This window comes from Dendrobates tinctorius, unplaced genomic scaffold (assembly GCF_039654945.1).
Source record: "Dendrobates tinctorius isolate UK_male_01 unplaced genomic scaffold, ASM3965494v1 ptg000028l, whole genome shotgun sequence".
Classification (NCBI taxonomy): domain Eukaryota; kingdom Metazoa; phylum Chordata; class Amphibia; order Anura; family Dendrobatidae; genus Dendrobates; species Dendrobates tinctorius.
Window position 1 is genome coordinate 64,323,082 of NW_027361696.1, and position 21,919 is coordinate 64,345,000.

A 21,919-nucleotide genomic window follows, 5' to 3' on the forward strand; every position below is an offset into this window, starting at 1 on the left:
TGGCCCTTTAAGTCAATATCCAGCTCTTTTCGAGTTTACAGATATGACAAGGGAAATACCAAGGCCAGGTATCCATCCACAGACAGCTGTTTCAGGGTGTTGCCCCTCATCAGTGTGGAGTAGGATTCTGGCTAGGTGGGAGCAATGCCTTGTAGACTAACATCACGAAACAATCACTGACCTCAGGGAGACCAGTCAAAGAAAACACTGCGGCAGCCGGCAAAGGCGCTCAATCAGTGAAATCCTAGGTGCAATGCTCCCTGGGAAATACGAATATGTAAATAAAGTCCGTGAAGCCTCATATAAGAGTCTCAAACACGGGACTAGCCAGATCTTCCTCCAGGGAAGGACCCAGCCAAGGAGTGGCTCCTTTCTGAAACCACCATATTAAGTGGCCCTTTAAGTCAATATCCAGATCTTTACAAGTTTACAGATATGACAAGGGAAATACCAAGGCCAGGTATCTATCCACAGACAGCTGTTTCGGGGTGTTGCCCCTCTGTAAACTCATAAAGAGCTGGAAATTGACTTAAAGGGCCACTTAATATGGTGGTAATGGTGGCTTCCGAAAGGAGCCACCCCACGGCTGGGTCCTTCCCTGGGAAAGATCTGGCTAGTCCCATGTTTGAGACTCTTAAATGAGGCTCCACGGACTTTATTTGCATATTCGTATTTCCCATGGAGCATTGCACCTAGGATTTCACTGATTGAGCACCTTTGCCGGCTGCCGCAGTGTTTTCTTTGACTGGTCTCCCTGAGGTCAGTGATTGTTTCGTGATGTTGGTCTACTAGGCATTGCTCCCACCTAGCCAGAATCCTACTCCACACTGATGAGGGGCAACACCCCGAAACAGATGTCTGTGGATGGATACCTGGCCTTAGTATTTCCCTTGTCATATCTGTAAACTTGTAAAGAGTGTAACGGCTCCAGCCCCAGCCCCCACTTACCGCGCTGCGTGCGCCCCTCGGCGCGCTCCTGCTTCTCGGCACGTCCCCGCGCCCGGCCTCCAGCTCCCTTCTCGTCGGGCACCTGCGCACTGCGTGACTCCCGGAGCGCAGCCTCCTGGGTAGAGTGACGCGCTGGCCCCGCCTCCAACATGGCGACGCCCACCTCTACATGTGTCCGGCGTCTGGACAGGTAAGATGCCTGTCTATGGAACGCGGTAGCGCTGTCTCGTGCGGCGTGCTCTGTGTTTTCAGGCCCCTTCACCCTTGCCTGTCAGCGCTGCGCTGTTTCTGGGGCTCTCTGCCTGCGCTGTCTCTGCCTATTCGTGTCTCCGTGCTTCTCCCCCCGTCTCTGTCTTGCTCCTGCCACCTCTCGTCCAACCCTGTTACCTTCCTTGTTGTTTACCTACCCTCCTGCCTAGTGTATCTTTGTGCTTCCCCTCTTTTGCAGCCTCCCGTCCTGGACGTCCCTGGCCCTCCGGTCCTGTGCTCAGCTTAATTCTCTGTGTTCTCTGGTGTCCTCCTGTACGGATACGTCGGTGCCTCCTTCTAGTCTATTGCCCCAGTCGTCCCTTTGGTTCCGGCTGTTGCGGTTCTATCCCCTGGGGGTCTATCCCTAACACTCCCTGTATAGGGGGTGGTCCTCACCTGGGTGCTCGCCCTCGGGGGCTCTGAAACCGTGACCCAGAGGGACCACTCTCTGGTTACCTTTTGCTTTCCTCTTTTGCAATAGCGAACCGTAACAAAGAGCTGGATATTGACTTAAAGGGCCACTTAATATGGTGGTAATGGTGGTTTCCGAAAGGAGTCAACCCTTGGCTGGGTCCTTCCCTGGAGGAAGATCTGGCTAGTCCCGTGTTTGAGACTTTTAAATGAGGCTCCACGGACTTTATTTGCATATTCGTATTTCCCAGGTAGCAATGCACCTAGGATTTCACTGATTGAGCACCTTTGCCGGCTGCCGCAGTGTTTTCTTTGACTGGTCTCCCTGAGGTCAGTGATTGTTTCGTGATGACAGTCTAGGATTTGACCCGGCTTGTTTGACTACTCTGCTGCCACCTTTGGTAGCCTTGCTGCTGCACTGCAGGCCAGCTCTGTTTAGGTGTAGTCCTGCTTCCTATCTACTGCCATCTTGTGGAGCCTGCACCTACCTGCATCGCAGCAGCATGATAGTCATACTGGCCACCATACTTGACAGTTACCAGCTATCAGATATGCAAAACAATTAACCCCCTGGCGTCACAGCCAGTTTTGGCCTTTACTACAGATCTTTTTTTTATTTTTTTATGGTCAAGTTCCAGAAGCTATGACTTTTTGAATTTTTTGGAGGGGGTGACATAGTCAAAAAAGGGCTTGTTTTTCTTTTTTTTTGATTACTTGTATTTATCAGTGGAATAATTCTGGGTTAGATATCACTTATTAACAAACTTAATTCTGAATATTTTTCTAACAAACTTTTATTAAGTTTCTGGAGAGGAATACAAACATAACAAAAATTCTGCCAGGTTTTTTTTTGCATTTTAAATTTTAAGATATTCACTGTGCTGCAAAAATTTTTGCATTTTAAATTTTAAGATATTCACTGTGCTGCAAAAATAAAGTGTCAATCTCATTCTATGGTTCAGAACTTATAAAAATGTTATGTTTAATTTTTTTTACAATGAATAAACACTTGTTAAAAAATATATATTTTTTTTGTGTTACCATATTTTGAAAGCCTTAAGTTTCACAATTTTCCATCAGTGAATTTGCATGAAGGCTTTTTTTTGCGTAAAAAACTATTTTTTATTGGAACAAGTTTATGGTACATGCGACTTTTTAATTTATTAAAAAGTTTCATTCTGAATTTATTTTTATTAATTTCATTTTTTTCAACACCGTTCACTGTTAGGCATAATTATCATAAATATTTCGCAGGTCGACACCATCATTAAAAAATATCAAATTTATATAGGTTTTATTTTTGCAAAACAAATTACTGAAAATATTTTTTTTCGGGGAAGATCATTATATTTTGATACCCATAATTTTTGAATATATCTTTCCGTAGACAAAGTGGTTTTTGTTTTGCTGGACAATTTTGAGATTTTACTAGTCACATTTTCTCGAACGTGATTTTTTTTATTTGTTTTTAATCTTTTTTTAATTTATTTTTGATAGCAGGAAAGCAAAAAGAAACGAACCGTCAAAAAAGTCCGAAAAAATTAAAAAGCAATATTTTATTGCAGAATCTTAATAAAATAAAAAAGACAACAAAGGGAGGAGATAAAAACAATGTATGCAAGGACAAATTCAATTATAAGGCCGCACTTCCATATATAAATAGATACATATATAAGTTAGATCTGACAAAAATTGCGATTCATAATGTAAAAAAGAAAAAAACATAAAAATGAAAGGTGAAAAAATATATATAAAAAAGTGTGATTAGCACAAATGTCGCCAAAATTGTGCACCATACAATGCTAAGTGCTTAATATGTAAAAAAAAAGAGGAAATATATGAAAAGAAGCAAGACTAATAATTAGAGAGCCTCAATAAATAAAAGTATAACACACAATATAACGATCAAAATTATCAAAAAAGTGCTTACAAAAATAAAGCAGTCCTTCTCTCTCAGGATGGCGTGCCAACCCAACGCGGGTTGACCACCCCCTGACGAAGGCAACAAGCCGAAACGTGCGTTGGTTATGATATGCAATAAAATATTACTTTTTTTTTTTTTTGTACTTTTTTGTCCGTTCGTCTCTTTTTGCTTTCTTGGTATTTTCCAATTGACCTTGATTAGTTTCACATTGTCCTATGCTTTTGGCTGCTGGATTGAATTGGCATTTCACTGGGATATAATTTTTATTTTCACAATTTCTGCACCCTGCTCCCATTAGCATTCCTTTGTTTCATTTTTTCTGGTGTTACATTTTTGATAGCGGGCAAGAACAAAAGAGAAATAAATCTGAAACTGTTTATAACTTTTGTAATGGAGTTCACCTAACAGTATAAATGGCATGTGTATAACGTCCGGCTCCTGCTGCAGGTGGCACCGGCACAACCCTGGTACCCATGTCATAATTGTGCATAGCTGTACATCTGATTGCGGGAGATCATTTACAATCTGTACTATACAGCTTCTAAGTGCTCATCTGAAACTGGTCAGACTACTGACAGATCAGCTGCTTCAAGTAATTACGGTTTAATTAATGTGGCCAGGGGACAAAATGATCCATTGGAAAAACGAAAAGGCCGTCATTAAGGAAACCAGTGCCCATACACCTAATGATTTACAGCCAGCTCCCTGCTGCCTAAGTGCGGGGAGCCGCCTATCTAGCAACATGACACTAGTAGCCACGCTCCGTTGACACAGCAGCCCAGAGGAGGAAGAGCTGCTTTGATAATGTTGATACAGTCTGTGACAACAGAGCTTTTATTCTTAATTATGCCGGATGTATATATATTTAATAGGCCCAGGGATATGAGCTATTGTTCAAATGAGTCTGAGCATTGTTTCTTGTAGGTTGAATTGATGTTTGTGACTTGTTGAATGGTTGCTGTTTACCTATTGTATCACTCCTTGCAGCTAATTGATCTACTATCCTTGGGAAACAAAGGCACAGGATAATTGAACAATTGATGTTTGTGAATATGTTGATTACCCATTTTATCAGTCCATATTGCAGGACAAACTATACAGGTTATTTGAACAATGAGAGATGACCTCTTCACACCTTCTACCAATCCTGTGGAACTGAATAAGAGCTGCGAACTATAGAAAGAGGATCTGCCTCTGTTTCTGGAGACTCTACATGATAGCAGCCAAGGAACCATGGCTCCAACTGGAGAAATAGAGTTGAACCTCTACAGGACGTCTGCTTAATGGAACATGGCTCCAACTGGAGGAATACAGATTTGCTCCATTGACCATTAGTGAACCCTCAGAGACATTTGGAGAATCCAGATTGGGATAATCAGGTCACATGCTTCAATGTACTGTCAGCTTCCTTAGCTTGCTGCTACCTCTTTTCCGTGGGTGCGCCTCAAAATTGGGGTGTCACTGGTTGGGGTAGTGGGTCCTGGAAGCTCAAAGTTGCAAATGTTCTAATTCCCGGTGAGCAAGTGGAAGAGTGAGACTGTCATTTGCACTATCTTATGTACTTGCTGGGTTGGGGTCTTGTGGACTGAAGTCTTTGTATTTTGGCCATCTACCTGGAGTTGCAGTATGGCCGTGGACAGAAGAAATAGAACTAATTGCATCCTTAACCTGCCTAGGTGATTAATACAACTCCCAACCTCAGATCCTCACAGTCATAGGCTTTTTTTGTCTTACCTGCGGATTGTCCACATTTAATGCAATTTATGGGGAAAATCTGCACATAAAACTCATTGAAATTTCCAGGTTGCAGGTCAGATTACACTGTGTAAAAAAAAAAATCAACGCAGTGGGCATGAGCTGTCTATAAACCCCATCTGCTCTGCTGGGACGGTAAGACGATGATTTTTAATTTTTTTTGCACAGAAAAAATACACAGCATCGAAAACTCAAAGTGTGAACTTAGCCTAAGAGGTTGGAAGGGAGGGGGCGGGGATCAAAATCTAAATTTTGAGTTGCTGATTTTTGGTCAGAGGCATGTAATAAAAACCGCCCAAAAAAAAAAAATCGACAGATGCTTGTAGCGAGAAAGAATAAAATTCTATGAACTGAAAAGAATTATAAAAAAAAAAGTTATAGCTGGAAAAATTAAAAGGAGCCAAAATAAAGCTCTGCCCTTCAGTATATTTCTAGCCTTGTGTCCTGACAGGAATCTCCATAATCAGCGCCCACAGAACTGCACAACGCTGAATGCGCAATTGCTGCAGGAGCGAAAAGAGACTACAACTCCCGGCATTCCATCCGTTCTTTGTTTTGAGTCACTTCCGCTCTGCCGCTTTGCCTTCTGGATCACCGAGTTTGTCCTTCGTTAGTTACACTATACCTGTAAGTGTAAAAAACTACACTTCCCGTCGTACCTTTCGCCTAGGGGCGAGCCGGCTGGTGTGCGTAGACCGCGGTGCGCGGTGGAACTTGTAGTCTTTGACTGAGTTGTGGCTTCCCGACCTACGCAGTGACCGTCTACGCCACAGGACTACAACGCCCAGCATGCCGTGCAGCCACTAGGACTCCGCTGAAGGCAGCGGGGTAAGATGGCGGCCGCTGGAAAGATGGGGAAGCTCTCTTTGTTGTAAAAGCTGGGAAATCCACATAGGAATCGTCCTTGGCCAGTTCGGGCCGTCCTAGCAGAGGCGGATTGTGAGCGGCAGGCGCCTGTGTGAGTCGGTGGGTCTGAGGAGGCGGCGGAGGAAGACTGGGGGGAGAAGGCCGGGGGGCTGGGAGGGGTCTCCTGCCGGGGATGGAGCTGATCGCCTCATTTATAGCAATCGCTGCGATCATAATTGATGGCTGCAGGCCGATCTGTGCGGCCTGCAGATGCAATCACACAGCCACGTACTGTGTGCAGCAGGGTATATACTGCACGATCTGGGACAACTGTGTGTGCTATCTGCAGTGTACAGCACAACTACAACTCCCAGCATGCTGTGACAGGCGCTGACAGCTAGGGCATGCTGGGAGTTGTAGTTTTGCAGCAGCTGGGTGCTGATCCCCCACAATATGGGAAATGTCTATGTATCTATGTCATATATTGTCATGTGCGGGTTGTTATATATGCTGCTCCACAATCACATTATAACAGCCGGAAGGAAAAGTGATGGAAATCGCAGGATGGAGACGACACTGATCTGCAAATGGTGCAAAAATGGAGACCACAGATTTTCCAGACTTGGACATCAATGGTCGGTGATTACACAGGAGCTGCCAGCAGCGGATCTTGATGATTTCCCTGAGTGCATTCTGCTGCAGACGACCATTAATAACCCCAAGGCTGACGGTGCTGGGATTTCTGCACTGACAGGTCTCCATCCTGTGACTTCCATCATGCCATGACTTAGCCTTCTTGGTGCTGTCATCTCCATGTTGAGTAGTCGACATTGCAGAATTCAGCCTTTGTATAGGTCAACAATGACGGGAAGACGTAATTCATACTTTGAATCTCCATTAATGAAGGATTTAAGGTTCAGATCGTTCTCGATATAAATTGGGTCATTAACTATTAATGGTCAGTGGAAGCTAAACTTATCAACCTGGTGAGGGTCACTCTCCCCGAAACATTGAAATTTGAGGCAGATCCAATTTGGGTGATTTTCATAATGTGATCAGTAGTGTGTGGCCCCTGTGTGCTGATGGGACCACGGATGGTGATCTTCTCCCAGACCTGGAACAGATGGGTATCTGTGAGCTCCTGGACAGTCTGTGCCACTGCTCGGTGGTGTCGGGTGCACTGACTTTCTCAGTTGGGTTCAGGTTCCGGCAATGTGAGGACCAGTCAATGGCATCATCCAGGAGCTGCCCAAACCCTCTGACCATATGAGGCCGGGCATTGTCCTGCACCACAAGGAACCTACGAGGTACCGCTAAAGGTCTGATCTATCGTGGAGGTTTGTGTGGCCTCCCTAGACCATCACTGTCTCCTACAAACCAATCATGCTGGATGATGTTGCTGATAGCATAACTGTGACTTGGGCTCAGTGTGAACCTGCTCTTATCTGTGAAGACATCCTAGCGTTCTCTGGGGAATGCCAATGGAGAATTGGGCTGCACAGAACCTCTGCCACCATTGATGACTCTGAGTGACACTTTGGTCAGGCGTTCTGGACTGGAGGTCATGTTGTACGTTTCCTCTCACACAAGGGAGCAGATATCGGTCTTGCCGCTGGGTTGATGCTCTCTTCTTGTAATGGTCCATGTCCTGATATCTGCTCCTCCCTCTTGAGACTTTCCTGGGAGACGCAGCAAATCTTGTGACTGCTCGTATAGATGTGCAACCTGGATGGGCTGCAGGTATGGTCTCGTGCTACAAGTAGGAACAAGGATACTGACCAAGCCCAGAAGGCTAAAAAAAGAGAAATTGGGGGACGTCTTGCTGTTGTTTTAAAGGGGCTGAGACATTTTTTTAATGGGTAAAATGGGAAGTGACATCATAAGGCCGAAAGGAGTCGCCAAGGATCGCTTAAAGTACAGCTGACAACATCAAAGCCTTTATAGGGAAACCCAATGACATTCCCTTCAGAATCAATGTGACGGTGCGGAGAACGTCGTCTTGTTTCAAAATCTCTGCGCAGAATCAAAGATGCCTGATCTGTGTGCAGAGCTTTCATTCTGGAAATTTGTGATAGTCGTAGACGTCCCCAATCTCTTGACCGTCTCAGATCACTTTGGCTGGAACTCTGGTCTCATTATGTGCATGGTCTTCCAGAAATGTCTTCCCAGGTTTCACCTCCTTCCACGTTTCACCTTTACAATGATTTATATAATTAAGTTGTATCACGGCTCTCCTGGTTTGGTTGAGGGTACGTACCAGATAACTGCCATGTAAAACCCGTACCAGGCTAGTGAGACGCAGACATTAATTGACCATTAAAGGAGTTGTCTATGGCCTGACGATACATCGATGGAAATTAATAGTTTTTATTAGCTTATTGTTCAGCCTTTGCCAAATTAAGAGTCTTTATAATTTACTCCATTACCTGATTTTGCTTCCTTTTCTCTCAAACACGTTGCTAAAAGGGTTCTCTTAAAGGGATTCTCCACTTTCATAAAAAAAGACATTTACTACAACAAACACAACAGGTGCTGCTCCAATCTCTTCTGTATTAGCTGCAGCCAGTCTACAAGTTCGTGCCTTCTACACCTGCTGATGCTCAGTGATTGACTGAAGCAGTGATGTGATGTCGAGCAACGATGAAAAGCCGACACTGGACGAATGGAGGGCAAGTACCTGTTTTGTCAAATGCCTGCAGTGGCTTGGGGACCATTTTTCTGAAAGTAGAAGTAGAACCTGCTTAGTTCATGCTCCTTTACAAGCTGCTTTGAACCGCTGCTCTGGAAGGAATCCTTTCTCAAGCACTATTTACAAACACTTGTGACTTTCTTTGCTGCCTCCCTCATCATGCTCTGACAGGGAGTGTTTGTAAATAGCGTTGGAATACCAATTCTTTCTAGACCAGCAGTTAAGAGCAGCTTCTAATAGAGTCTGAACTAGGCAGATAACGCAGCAATTTCTGCATAGTGTTAGAGAGAAGCAAGCAAAATAAGGTAATGGAGTTTATTACAAGGATTCCTAATTTTACAAAGACTGATCAGTAATTAAAAGTTTAGGCTTTTTTTTTAAACTTCACTATCATTGAAATGTTTTCACCACTCACGTCCACATGGAGGGCTGAGCATCGCTTACGGCAATAGAAGTACCAGGTAACTACTTTGCTATCGTCCGAGAATATTCCCTAGGACCCTCCAGCCACAACTCCCATCATCTCCAGGAGGGCACTGCACTTTGCGCCAATGGTATCCCACCATGTTTGTCCTCCTAAGTCATCATCCGTAACTTCCATTTATTTTTTTCTGCCCTTACAGGTGTGTAATTTTACGCTGAAGTAATGGCAGAAGACCACCCGGAACAGAAACAAAGCGAGGAAGAGGAGGTAATAAGAGAACCCACAATATCAGAGGATGAACACGAGCTCCCCGACGACGTCACCGACCAGGATCCTTCCGAAGTTCTCTGCCCCGGACACATTATTCTGGTAATCATACATGGGTCATTCATTATTGTTATGCTTTGCCTATATAGCGCCATCGTATTCCGCTTACCGTATTTTTCGGATTGTAAGATGTGCTTTTTTCCCCCCAAATTTCAGGGGAAAATGGGGGTGCTTCTTATAATGCGAATTATACCTTACCGGCCGCGGTGGAGCAGGCTCGCTGCTGGAGGAGGCAAGAGTGGAGCATTGCTGCAGGCTGGGAAGAGGTGGTGTTCGGATGTGCGACGCTGCGGGTGTTCGGTGGTGCTGGGGCTCCGCCAACATTTTGTGAAAGCCCAGAGCCCCAGCACTTCCATGATATACTATGCGGTGGACTCTGGGAAAATGGCTGCCGGGGGCGGCGAATGTGCAGATGGAGATCTCAGCACCAATATTTTCCCGGAGTCCACCGCATAGTACATCATGGAAGTGCTGGGACTTCGGGCTTTCACAAAATTTACATACAGTGTGTCGGTAAATTCATGGTGCACATTTGACCAGTCACAGGAAAGCAACAAAAGACGATAGAAATGTGAATCCTGCTCCAAATAAAAGGAAAACCCTCCCAGTTTTCAGTTTTTCAGAATCCGTGACCAAAGTGCTGCGTGAATATCGGCACATTTATAACAGAGCGCCACCGCATAGGAATGACATTACTCGGTGGGATAAGCAGTTGAAGGAAACCGGCAGTTTGGTGGAGAAACCCCGTCAGTGACAAGTCTGTAGAGGGTATACGGGATAGCTACCTAAGGAGCCCTAAAAAAATCTGTGCGTGCGTGTGGACAACAATTACACGTAAGGAAGACTACAGTCCATAAGGTGTTAAAGAAACGTCTCTGTTTTACGGGGTACAAATTGCGGCTGTTGCACGCTATCAAGCCGGCGGATAGACCCACACGATGCTCGTTTGCTACAGATATGCTTCATGAGATCGACAATGATGCAAGATTTTTGCAGAAGATTGTGTTTAGCAATGAGGCGACCTTCTATATCTGTGGACATGTTCATCGCCATAACGTCCGAATATGGGCTGCTGAACATCTTCATGCCTACGTTGGGTACGAATGTAACAACCCTAAAGAGAACGTGTGGTGTGGCCTGATGCATGATTAGGTGATAGGCCCATTTTTTTTGCGGAGCAGTCTGTGACGGCAAACACGTATCTTGACATGTTGGAATTGTATGCAGTGCCACAATTTCCAGAAGGTGTCATCTTTCAACAGGACGGTGCTCCTCCACACTACACCACCATTGTTCGTGAGTTTCTGGATAGAGCATTCCCCCGGTGGTGGATAGGCAGGGGTTCTGTCAAGCCATGGCCACCACGATCCCCGGATCTGACGCCTTTAGACTTTTACTTTTGGGGTTATGTGAAGCAACGTGAACATTGAACGTATCAACGACATTAATCACTTAAAACAGAGAATCACAGATGTTATTCACTCTGTTACACCAGACGTCCTTACCCGTGTGTGGCGAGATCTTCACTATCGTTTGGATGTGTGTAGGGCAACAAATGGGGCCCACATTGAACTGCACTGAATAGGTATGAAACTGGGAGAGTTTTCCTTTTATTTGGAGCAGATTTCACATTTCTATCGTCTTGACCAGTCCCTGGAAAGCAAGAAAAAAGTGCACCATGACTTTACGGACACACTGTATATTTACATGGCGCAAGTCCAAATGTAAGACATGGTCTAGAGTGGGAGCAGCGCTGTGGGACCTCCTGAAATTAATGTGTTTTGTTAGGGGTTTTCACTCTGGTGATGTGTTGTCATGGATTATCTAACATAACGTCTCGTCATCTTTTTTTAAGTATTTTTTTTATTTTATTGCAGAAAGCTTTGCAGCAAGTCGTCAGTGAAAGCAAGAAGTCGCTCCACAGGGTTACAGGTATGTTACCCACAGTAGACCCCTGAAATCCAGTATGGGGTCCAGCTGAAACACAGGGTGGATGACCATGTAAGTTTGGCCAATAACTGCCCAATATTGCAAGGTGGCATTAGAATGGCCACCCGTGCCTATGGATGCCCTACTATAAAGACGCCCGTTTATCTTTTTGATTTATTTCGTGTATTATACCTTTTTTTTTTATTATTATTATTATTATTTTGTAGACCTAAAAAAATCAAAATGTTCAAAACCAAAAAAGACTTGTAAGAAGAAACCATCAAAGAGACCCGTGGATGCAGAAGAGCCAAATAGTCTCCGTGCCGAGAATGAAAACTCTGTATGTATGATGGAACCTTTCTACTTTTTATAGTTATTTGTATTTTATATGCATATTGTACCAGGATTTAGTTCCTGACTTGTCGTCACTAAGGTTCTTTCCCCGTAGCATCTTTTTTTTTCCGTTAAACACATATGCACAAAAGGTTCCCAATGTGCATGTATAATGGAAACCTGCGACACGCGTCGTAAGGCTACACTGTGCCATACAAATCAGATGTAAACACTGACATTTACCTTCCAATGGAGGCCAAGTGAGCCTTAGTTGGGGGAATTGGGGCATCTGTAGTTACATTTTCCTTTTAACACCTGTAATTACTGTGATCTTAGCAGAGCCGTCATGTCAATTACCGGGAGAGCTCACCAGGGCTGTGCACTAGTGCTACAGAGGCGACTTTATTCAGCTGTGATTACGCATCACTGGATGAAATTATCCCTGCAGACCTGGTGAGCACTTTCCGGTAATTACTGTGATCTGAATGGTGCAGCTGAAATGACCTGATGGCTCCTCTAAGATCACAGCAACTTTTAGCTGTGTTGCTAATTTTATCTTGTGTGATACATTCTGCTGAATTGTGAACTTACTGTGAGCTGAACGCTGAAGCTGCATTGATATGACTGCTCCGCTCAGATATCTGTTAGGATCTTTCGGCAACGCTGCCCTAACACCTCCTGTTACAGCAATTGAAGATCCCAGTGTCTGTTCCTGGGACCAGCTTTCCAGAGTACATATATTTATAAGAAAAAGAAACGTGGCATCGCTGCACTTGTAAAAGTCCGGTCTATCAAAATATAAAATTAATTCTCCCCTGTAAGAAATACCTAAACCAGAAAAATAATGAAAATGCCAGAATTATGTCTTTTTGGTAAAGAAATGGAATAAAAAACCCATCATAATCTCCATATCACTTTGCCGTCACCAGTAGTGTCTCCTCATTGATCCTAAACTTCATCCTCTCTTACCCTTTTGCAAACGCTCAGAAGGGGAGGAGCGAGTGACATCAGTCACGTGAGCAGATCCTGCCCACTTTTACTGCAGTCGTAAAGCGAGCTAGCAGTACACTAAGTTTTCCGGGCAAATGTCAGCATCTGCCTCCTAGTGTTAAAAAATATCAACTTTTTTTTTTAAGGGAACCTGTCACCAATTTTTTGGCCTACCAGCTAAAAAATATTTAATTCAGTGTCAGCTATGCATTCCACAACTAGTTCTGAAACCCCCCTGACTCCCCATGTATCACCCATAAAAACCTTTTTTATTTGTCCCGTACTTTGTTATCCTGTTCAGTCCGGTCCGATGGGCGTTGCCTCTGTTCCGTCACTACACCCCTCCTCTGCTTGCTATACGCATTCTTCACGGTGAATATCGCAGATAGGGTACAGATATCGCGCACACGCATTGAAATGTCTCGCTGGGTCACAGATTCCCTGCCCTGTCCTGGCCACACCCCCGTTTTCGCGCATTTATTCTCGACACACTTTCTCTCCTATCATGGAGCTTTTTACTCCCTGCCGGTAACGCCCTTGGCAATTGGTCAAATCTGTGGGTTGCTTTCTGTTTCCACTGGCCGGCTTATATTCCTGGCTGTTAATGCCCCCCCCCCGGTGTGTCAGCCAATCAGAAGCTTACTTTCTTTTTCATTGGCCAGTGTTTCAGTCACGCCCACCGTTCTGCATCGTGCTTGCTGTAACACAGCTCAGCCAATGCTATATCGGCACTTGTGCCTCAGCAGATATATTCCTGTGTGAGACACTGTTTTTTTTTTATGCCCATCTTCTGCGCCCTCGGCATTGGACCTGCATTTAGCCTTCGAACATCTGCCTCAGGGGACACCGCTAACCTCACAGTCATCTGCTGATCGTCACTGACATCAGGTAGGCGCTGCCCTCTTTTTCTCTTTTCTCTCTGTCCCCCTATATAGCCCTTCTCAGCAATATCACCCAGGCTCAACTTATGCCCAACCCTGCAGAGGCTTCCCGTTGCCCCTCTAAGCCTACTGTGATTCATTACGCCTGTGCCCTTTGTAAAAGAAATTGGTCCTCAGCTCAGCCTTGCCCTTTCTGCCCAACCTGCAGCTCTTCCACCATGTCTGCCCCACAGGAGCCCCCTAACGCTCGGGATGAGAGCACACCCCTTCCTCCGGAGTGGGCTGTTGCCATGTCACAGTCGGTCTCTGACCTGACAAAAGTATCACAATCCCTGGTCCAGGTCTTGGATCGTCTTTCACATTTGTCTGCCGCCACCAGTGCTCCGAACGCCTCTCACGGTGATTTGCACGCACCTGACCGCGACCTTCGCAGGGACAGATCGGGTACAAAGCAAAGGAGGCGGCTTTTGAGTCGGATGCGGATTCTCAGTCTGAGTCTGATTCGGACCAGGACTCAAAAATGCAGGATATGGTCAATAGCCTTATCTTTGCAATTACCCAAACTCTTAACCTAAAGGAGGACGAGGCTCCAGCTCAGGAGCATTCCATTTCCTTCAAACGGGTAAAATGTCCTTCACGAACCTTTCCCAATCACAGGGAATTTGAAGCAATTATGGCTAAACACTGGGAACGTCCTGAAAAGCGCTTCCCGGGAAGGAAACAGCTAGACATTCTTTATCCCTTTAGCCCTGACCTCGTTGGTAAATGGGCAGAATCCCCTAATGTGGACCCGCCGGTTTCTTGCCTGTCTTTCAAGACAGTCTTGTCTCTGCCGGACGCTACGGATAGGCAGATTGAGTCCTTGGCTAAATCAGCCTTTGAAGCAGCTGGCACTTCTCTTTATCCCATTTTTTTTATCCCAGGGAATCGCAGCAAACAGGTGATGGCAAAGGTAACAAGGATTCTGCGATGGGCAGAGCATCACGTTCCCGCCATTTTAGCCGGTAACATTTTGGAGGTGGAATATTGGGCAGCCGATTTTCTGAGTCGTCAGGGTCTTGCATCGGGCGAGTGATCTCTCAATCCTGCCGTTTTCAACCAAATATGCCAGAAATGGGGCACACTGGACGTCGACCTGATGGCGTCTCGGATGAACTACAAGTTTCCTCAGTTCATAGCCAGGTCCTGGGATCCACTGGCCATCGGTTGTGATGCCTTAGTGATAACGTGGTCCCAATTCCAGCTCCCTTATCTTTTTCCGCCTCTCCACTTGATCCCGAGAGTCGTAAAAAGGATAAAGGTGGATGGAATCCCTGTAATCATGGTGGCTCCGGACTGGCCAAGAAGGGCCTGATACACGGAGCTGGTGAACGTGCTCAAGGACGCTCCCTGGAGTATTCTGGACCATCCAGATCTTCCCCCCTTTTCCACCAGAGTTCACAGTCTGAGTTTAACGGCATGGCCGTTGAGGCTGCAGTCCTGAGGGAGGCCGGTTTTTCTTATCAAGTCATTCAGACCATGGTAAGGGCAAGAAAACCAGCATCCTCGTGTATCTACCACAGATACTGGAAGGCCTTCTTTCGGTGGAATGAGGACCACAATTTGGTTTCTATGTCTTTTTTTTTTTTTTTCTTCCTTCCATCCTGGGGTTTCTACAAGCGGGTCTTGACTCTGGTCTATCACTTTGTACTCTAAAGGGTCAAGTTTCCGCACTGTAATTTATTTTCCAACGAGATCTGGCTTCTCGTTCTCAGGTAAAGACTTTCCTTCAAAGAGTCGCCAACCTGGCCTTCGATAGATCCATAGGATCTTAATATTGTCCTTGATGCACTTCAGCGCGCTTCTTTTGAGCCCATTCAAGACATTCCGTCTTCTCTCCTGTCATGGAAAGTGGCCTTTTTAGTTGCCATTACGTCCATCAGATGAGTTTCTGAGTTGGTGGCATTATCTTGCTGTTCTCCGTTCCTGATTCTACATCAGGACTAGGTAGTTCTCAGACCCGTTCCTGCCCTCTTGCCAAAGATGGTTTCTTCATTTCACATTAATAAAGAAATTTTACTTCCTTCTCTATATCCCTCTCTGGTTCCTCCCCTGGAGAAGTCTCTCCACAAGTTGGATCTGGTCTGAGCTATCAAAGTCTACCTCTCAAAGATTGCTTCTTTTCGCCTCTCTGATGCCCTTTTTGTCATTTCTGAAGGTCATCGTAAAGGACTTCCAGCTTCCGAATCCACTCTCGCCCATTGGATTCATTTGGCAATATTTGAGGCATACTGTGTTCAGGACAAGCAGCCTCCTCCTGGGGTAAAGGCTCATTCCACCTGGGCGGTGGGAGCTTCCTGGGCTTTGTCACCAGGCTTCGGCTTTGCAGATTTGTAAAGCTGCGACATGGTCATCTTTGCACACTTTCGCGAGATTTTACAGGGTTCATCCCATGCCTTGTCTGATACAGTCCTTGGAAGGAAAGTGCTGCAGGTGGCGATTACGCACCGGCCGACCTAGGTCTGTGTTCTTTCTGTTTCCCACCCTTGGGAGTGCTTTGGGACGTCCCATGGTTACCTGTATCCCCCAGTGAAGCGATAAAGAAAGAGGGAAATTTGGTACTCACCGTAAAATCTCTTCTTGGAGCCTTCATTGGGGAACACAGCACCCTCCCTAACTGGTTGTACCGCTTTGAGCCTACATGCCTTTTGTTGTTGGGTTGGTACATATGTTGAGTTTTGGTTACTTCTCCTACTGCTTTAACACTAACTGAGGTACTTGGTGCTTGTCAGTGGGTGTATACTGTAGAGGAGGAGCTATTTCCTTTTTTGCCTAGTGTCAGCAGCATACACCCAGGGTTACCTGTGTCCCCAATGAAGGATCCAAGAGATTTTATGGTGACTACCAAAAATCCTAATTTTTTATTTTTTTTTCCAAAACATTAATAATTGTAAAATGGAAGGTGAACCGTGACTTTTGGGCAACTTTTCCAACTCGTGAGTAGTAAACACCGCTACTTACACAATGATAAATCCTTCTCTGCCATGTTTTCTTTTCACTAGTAGGTAGATTTTGAGGACTTTACCAGTGTTTAACCCTTGTTGAAAAGAACAAGGCAGTGATATTTTTGCCTATTTTGTCTTTTTTTTTAGGTTCCTGAAGCCGCAACAGATCCACTGTTTGGTTTGTCTAATGCATTGGAATATGCTGAAAGGCCTTGTAGTACATTCGTCGTACCAGGGTTTCATCTCCAGTCATTTGTAGAGGAGAGTCTACAATACGAAGATTTGTAGTGAGTATCCGCGGCAAAATTGCGACTGAATAAGTCAGCTGGATCTACTGTAGCGGGAAATCTTTGGAACAACTTTGGTGATAAAAATGATGCTTTTCTGTTTCCAGAAATCCATCAGCAGGTGTTTGCTATGTAATCCGAGAGCAGCATGATGTAGAGGCACAGACCCTTATTCCAGCGATGTGTCACTTACTGGGCTGTGTTTTGCTGTTTTAATACAATCAATGTTTTATCATCAGGAGATTATCACTACAGGACTAGATGTCTCGAGCCTCCTGGTCCAACCCCAACTTAACACTGATAGTGTACACAGAAAGCTGCCAATCAGTTGTGTGGGTGGGGTTATGCAGAGCTCAGCAGCAGCGAAAACTGTGATTCTATCATAACTGCTGCACCCAGAAAATTAAGTGATACATCGCTGGAATCAGTGTGTCTGCCACTGTCAGATTACATAGCAAAAACCTGCTGACGGATTCCTTTTAATTCACTTTAAATAAGATGTCTGTTTTTTTTCCTTATTTTTAATTTTTACCTTTTCCTTCGTTATTATTTGGCGCTTTAGTTTTCTTCTTATCCTTTTATTTTTTTGCGTGATAAGCTGATGTTTTTATTGATACCGTTTTGGGGTACATAGGAATGATTGCTTTTTATTATGTTTTTTTTTGGCAGTTTCCTTTTTTTTAAATATATATGCAGCCTTTATGTGCGGGGTAATTAAAGGGGTTGTCCCATGAATAAAGTACATACTATGATCAGACCATGTCCCTGCACGGTCAGACACGGCGATTACACAGTACACAGCAGGTGCCCATTTATAAGATTATCTTGCCACAGGAACATTTTTTCTAAAACACATCCAATTTTGGAAATTATTATTCCAACATCTGTTGATTAAAATCAGCTTTAATGGCAACCAAGCTGGACCCCTTTAATAGCACCATGGGGTGGCCATCTGAAACTGCTCTCAATCAGGATTGTGTAAATTAAATGCCGCTCTGGGTTTGACAGTAGCAATTGGAGCTCGCACCGATCGCTGCATTAAAGACCGGTATATAACAATAGATGTGTGTGGAGCGGGCTCAGCTCTTCAGCCCGCTCCACACACTCACAGCCCGAAGTGTGACGTGCATTTACAGTGCGTCAGCAAACAGTTAAACGGACGCTATGTAATACTCGCCGATGTCCTGAGAGCTGATTGTGGGGGTCTTGTCCTAGTAGACACCCCCTTTATATGGTCACACTTCTCCTTCAGAAATTATGTTTAGACACCCTTGATCTTAGGATCACGGAGAATCCAATATGTTATCAGCGGTTTAAAATTTAGGCAGGGTAGTCGCACAAGATATACTGTGGTTTTGTTAATTTTAATAAGTTGTACTTGATTTTTCACATTGTTTTTTTCTCTCCCCTTTAAGTTCGATGGAGGAAATGGACGAAGTCGAATTTGTGGCAGAGGTCAGACTCGGAGACGTTGAAGCTTTTTCAAGTACTCATTCAGGAATCTTTAGAGGAGACAGACACTGGAGATTTCAGAAATCGAGTGAGTGTGGCATGCTTCATATGTACGCAGTCATGGGGTTTTATTAAAGGCCTTTCCAACTAGTATTGGTTGGGACAGCGCTGTAATCCTCTGCGCGGTTCTGTACAGCAATACAAACAATGAATGGATCGCAGCGTTCGCCCTAAACAGCAAGCGTTTGACCCTCACTGTCCTGATGTTGATGCCGATGGCCTAGGTCAGGTATAGGCTTTCAATATTGTGATCCTGGAAAAACCTATAAAAGTTTTACAGTATTGTGCTACTTCTTATATCCTGCTGCTATATTTACTTATCTTTTTTTTTTCCCTGTGCTTGCAGTGTTCCTAAGTACCTCAGGGCTGCAGCTCACAGAAGGACAATCAACAATCAAAGAGACATTATCCGGGCCCCCAAGAACTGGAGAAACTCTGGAACCCCTTAAATGCCCTCTAAATCTAAAATCTTGCACGTCCAGGACATTGCACAGAGCCAGCTTGAGCGCAAAACGTGATGTAATACAGAAATCAGTGCATGACCTGGACAGGACTTTACAGTTGAAAAGTCCTACCGTACCGGGATTTCTGTGGCCTGACAAAGGTCCATCGGATGCCTTCTCCGAGTCTAGGGTACAGAATAAACTCTGGTCAAACAGGACTAATCTGATCAAGAGCAATAATCAATGTATAAAAAATCAACCTGATGCTTTAGTGTCTTTAGGGTTAGCTCTAGGAAATGGCACTGGGGTATCTGGCGGGCAAGAAAGACCACTCGGTGGAGAAGGGTCCACGTCCAATGACCAGCATTCACAACCTGCAGGCACTTTGGAAAAAACAGATTCAAGTTCCTCCTATTCATCGTCCTCCTCACAGAATCCCGCACTTTCCGCTGGCGACAGCGGCGGCACGCAGTCCAATAGATCACAAGACCTAGATATTTATGACCCTTTTCACCCTACAGACGAGGAGAACATGAACGGAGATTACATTTATGAGGACTCACCAGAGAAGGAAATGGATGAGCAGGAGGATCAAAAATATGATCCTTTCGACCCCACCGGCTCTAATCCAAGTTCCTCTGAACGCAGCCCTTCACCGTACGAGGACGATGATGATGAAATAGGCAGTGAATCCCATCCGGAAGGTCGAATATCAGAAGCCTTGGCTGGTATTTACAATGAAAATAGCTTAAGCCAAGAATTTCCTGGTGTTGACCAAAGCAAGGAAGACGCAAAATCTGCTGAAAATGATAAATTTAAGGTGGTTGACGGGGAAGAGGGCGGTAATGAAGTGGACGATAATAAAAAGGAGCAAAGGCTTTGCAAAGATTCCTCTGACTTGGCTTCAAGAAGCATTTCCAAACTAGATTTTGAACCTTACAGTCCTAGCTCCAGCATAGACCTGGACACCACAGATGAAGTGGAGGTAAAGGAACCTTCACCGAAAGTACCCAAGGAAAATACTGTAGATGAAGCACCAGCTGCAGATTCGACCCTGAACGAAGCCAGTTCACCGGATACTTCTGTGGAGCCAATAAGACGAGTATTCACTGTAGATGTTGGAAAAGACTTCAACCGTAAAACAGACTTCACATCTGAAGCAGAATCCAAATCTAAGGTCGAAATTAAAGTATCGCTTGAGTCTTTAGCAAAGCCAGACATGAAATCCTACTTGCGGTTAGAAAAGATTGCCAAACTGGGAAGCGAGTCGAGATCACGCCACAAACGCAGACATTCCTCTGAAAGGAGGGATCGCGACGATGACTCGGATCGGAAATACGATTCCGAAATCGAAGAAGGAGAAATTGTCCAGCCGGATGAAGATTGTTTCAGTCCATTGCCTTTGTTCCGCAGTCGCTGTCGTGTTATGGAGAGACCACTCAGAATGGTCGAAGGAGATGACTTTCTATCGTTGCATGCAGATTCAGACGAGGAAGGGGCACTGCAAATCGATTTTGGCGAAAATCAAATGGATAACCGATGGAAAGGGCTGGACCTGCGACGAAAGATCACAAATCAACGAAGAGAGAGGTATCGTAAAAAATCAACATCGCCCTCGAGACCTAAAAAGAAGTCAAAATCGCGTTCGCCTTCCAGCTCGCGTAGTCGTAAAAAAAACAAACGAGAGAGAAAGAGATCAAGAGAACGGAAAAGATCGAAAGAACCAAGGACATCAGTTTCCTGGTACAGTACAAAAAAACTGGCAAAGGACGTCAAGGAGCGGAAACGTTCTAGATCACGCTCTTACAATAAGAACAATAAGATTTCTCGATCTCGGTCTAGAGATCGGAGGAGATCACGCTCTTGGTCACCTTCTATTAGCACCAGCTTATCCGCTGTAGGGTCTTCTCGTACTTCAGCTGAGAGGAGGAAAAGCCGCAGGTCAAAATCAAAGGAGAAAAGGCGTCGGTGGTCCCATTCTGGTAGTACTGACCGGTCTCGAAAAGATAAACACAAGGATAAACATCGGTCAGAGGCAAAGAAAAAGAAGAAAAGATCACGTTCGAAATCCAGAGAAAGGGATAGAGACAGACGGACTTCACGTCACTCGAATGAACGGAAGGATAAAGAGAAGCCAAGATCAAGGCACTCACTGGATGAACCCAAGATCGAAAATCCTCCACTGTTAGAACGGAGGCGGCGAGACAGTCGATCAGTAGTGCCACCTTCCATACAGGAGCTCAATAATGCCGATCTTTTCACTATTAAGCGAACTATAACAGTCAACCCAGAAGAGAAATTGCATAGGGAGGAAATGCTTCACACTCCTGAGCTGTCAGGAAAAAGAGAAGTTCTCTACGATTCCGAAGGACTAAGCTTTGAAACTTATTCTGACCGTGAAACTCTCGATGACCGAGATGGTAAATGCAGTCGGTCTTTTCACAGGCATTCAGGGAAATCAGATTCTGGCCAAAGGAGGTTGCCCATTGAGTTTGACTCGAAGCGGATAGAGGTAGATCGACAGAGTAGGCAGAAAATCTCGAAAGAACGGGATAGGAAGCGGGATAGATCCTACACTGATAGTCGGGAAAGGTATAAAAAGCGATTCAAAGATGTCCCTGACCCTCAACCGGAGCCTATGAAGTTAGACCGAGAAAAGGTCCGCTCCGAAAAGGATAAGACTCCGAAAAAAATCAAAACCAGTCATAAAGACGGCAAAGGAAGTTCCTCCAGGAAGGTCAAACTTCAGTCCAAAGTGGCTGTTTTGATTCGCGAAGGAGTTAGCAGTACAACCTCTGTGAAAGAGGCCGGATCCATCGGGGTGAAATTCAGTCGGGATAGAGAGAGCCGTTCTCCATTTCTTAAATTGGAAGAAAAGATGGCAGATATCAAGAACATTCGGCCCAAGTCTGAAACGGAAGACTTAAAAGAACCTCTCTTACGGCCGAAGAAAATAAAAGGCTTAAAAACCAAGACCGGTATTAAGA

The 21,919-nt window shown here is 44.9% G+C and overlaps 1 protein-coding gene across 3 annotated transcripts in view; it reads left to right on the forward strand.

Annotated features, from left to right (window-relative positions):
• The first annotated feature begins 5,980 nt into the window (after positions 1 to 5,980).
• The window catches only part of SCAF1 (SR-related CTD associated factor 1), a 22,073-nt gene continuing 6,134 nt past the window's right edge, over positions 5,981 to 21,919 (forward strand). Inside the window, exons 1-7 of one of the 3 annotated variants that reach the window (XM_073570849.1) lie at positions 5,981 to 6,115; positions 9,446 to 9,615; positions 11,451 to 11,505; positions 11,730 to 11,842; positions 16,838 to 16,977; positions 18,393 to 18,517; positions 18,836 to 21,919. The exon at positions 18,836 to 21,919 is cut by the window's right edge and continues 465 nt beyond it. In XM_073570849.1, coding sequence (XP_073426950.1) covers positions 9,469 to 9,615; positions 11,451 to 11,505; positions 11,730 to 11,842; positions 16,838 to 16,977; positions 18,393 to 18,517; positions 18,836 to 21,919 — 3,664 coding nt within the window. In that variant the 5' untranslated portion in view covers positions 5,981 to 6,115; positions 9,446 to 9,468. Of the gene's footprint in view, positions 6,254 to 9,445; positions 9,616 to 11,450; positions 11,506 to 11,729; positions 11,843 to 16,837; positions 16,978 to 18,392; positions 18,518 to 18,835 lie in introns of all 3 variants that reach the window. The other 2 variants (XM_073570848.1, XM_073570847.1) reach the window with 2 other exon arrangements.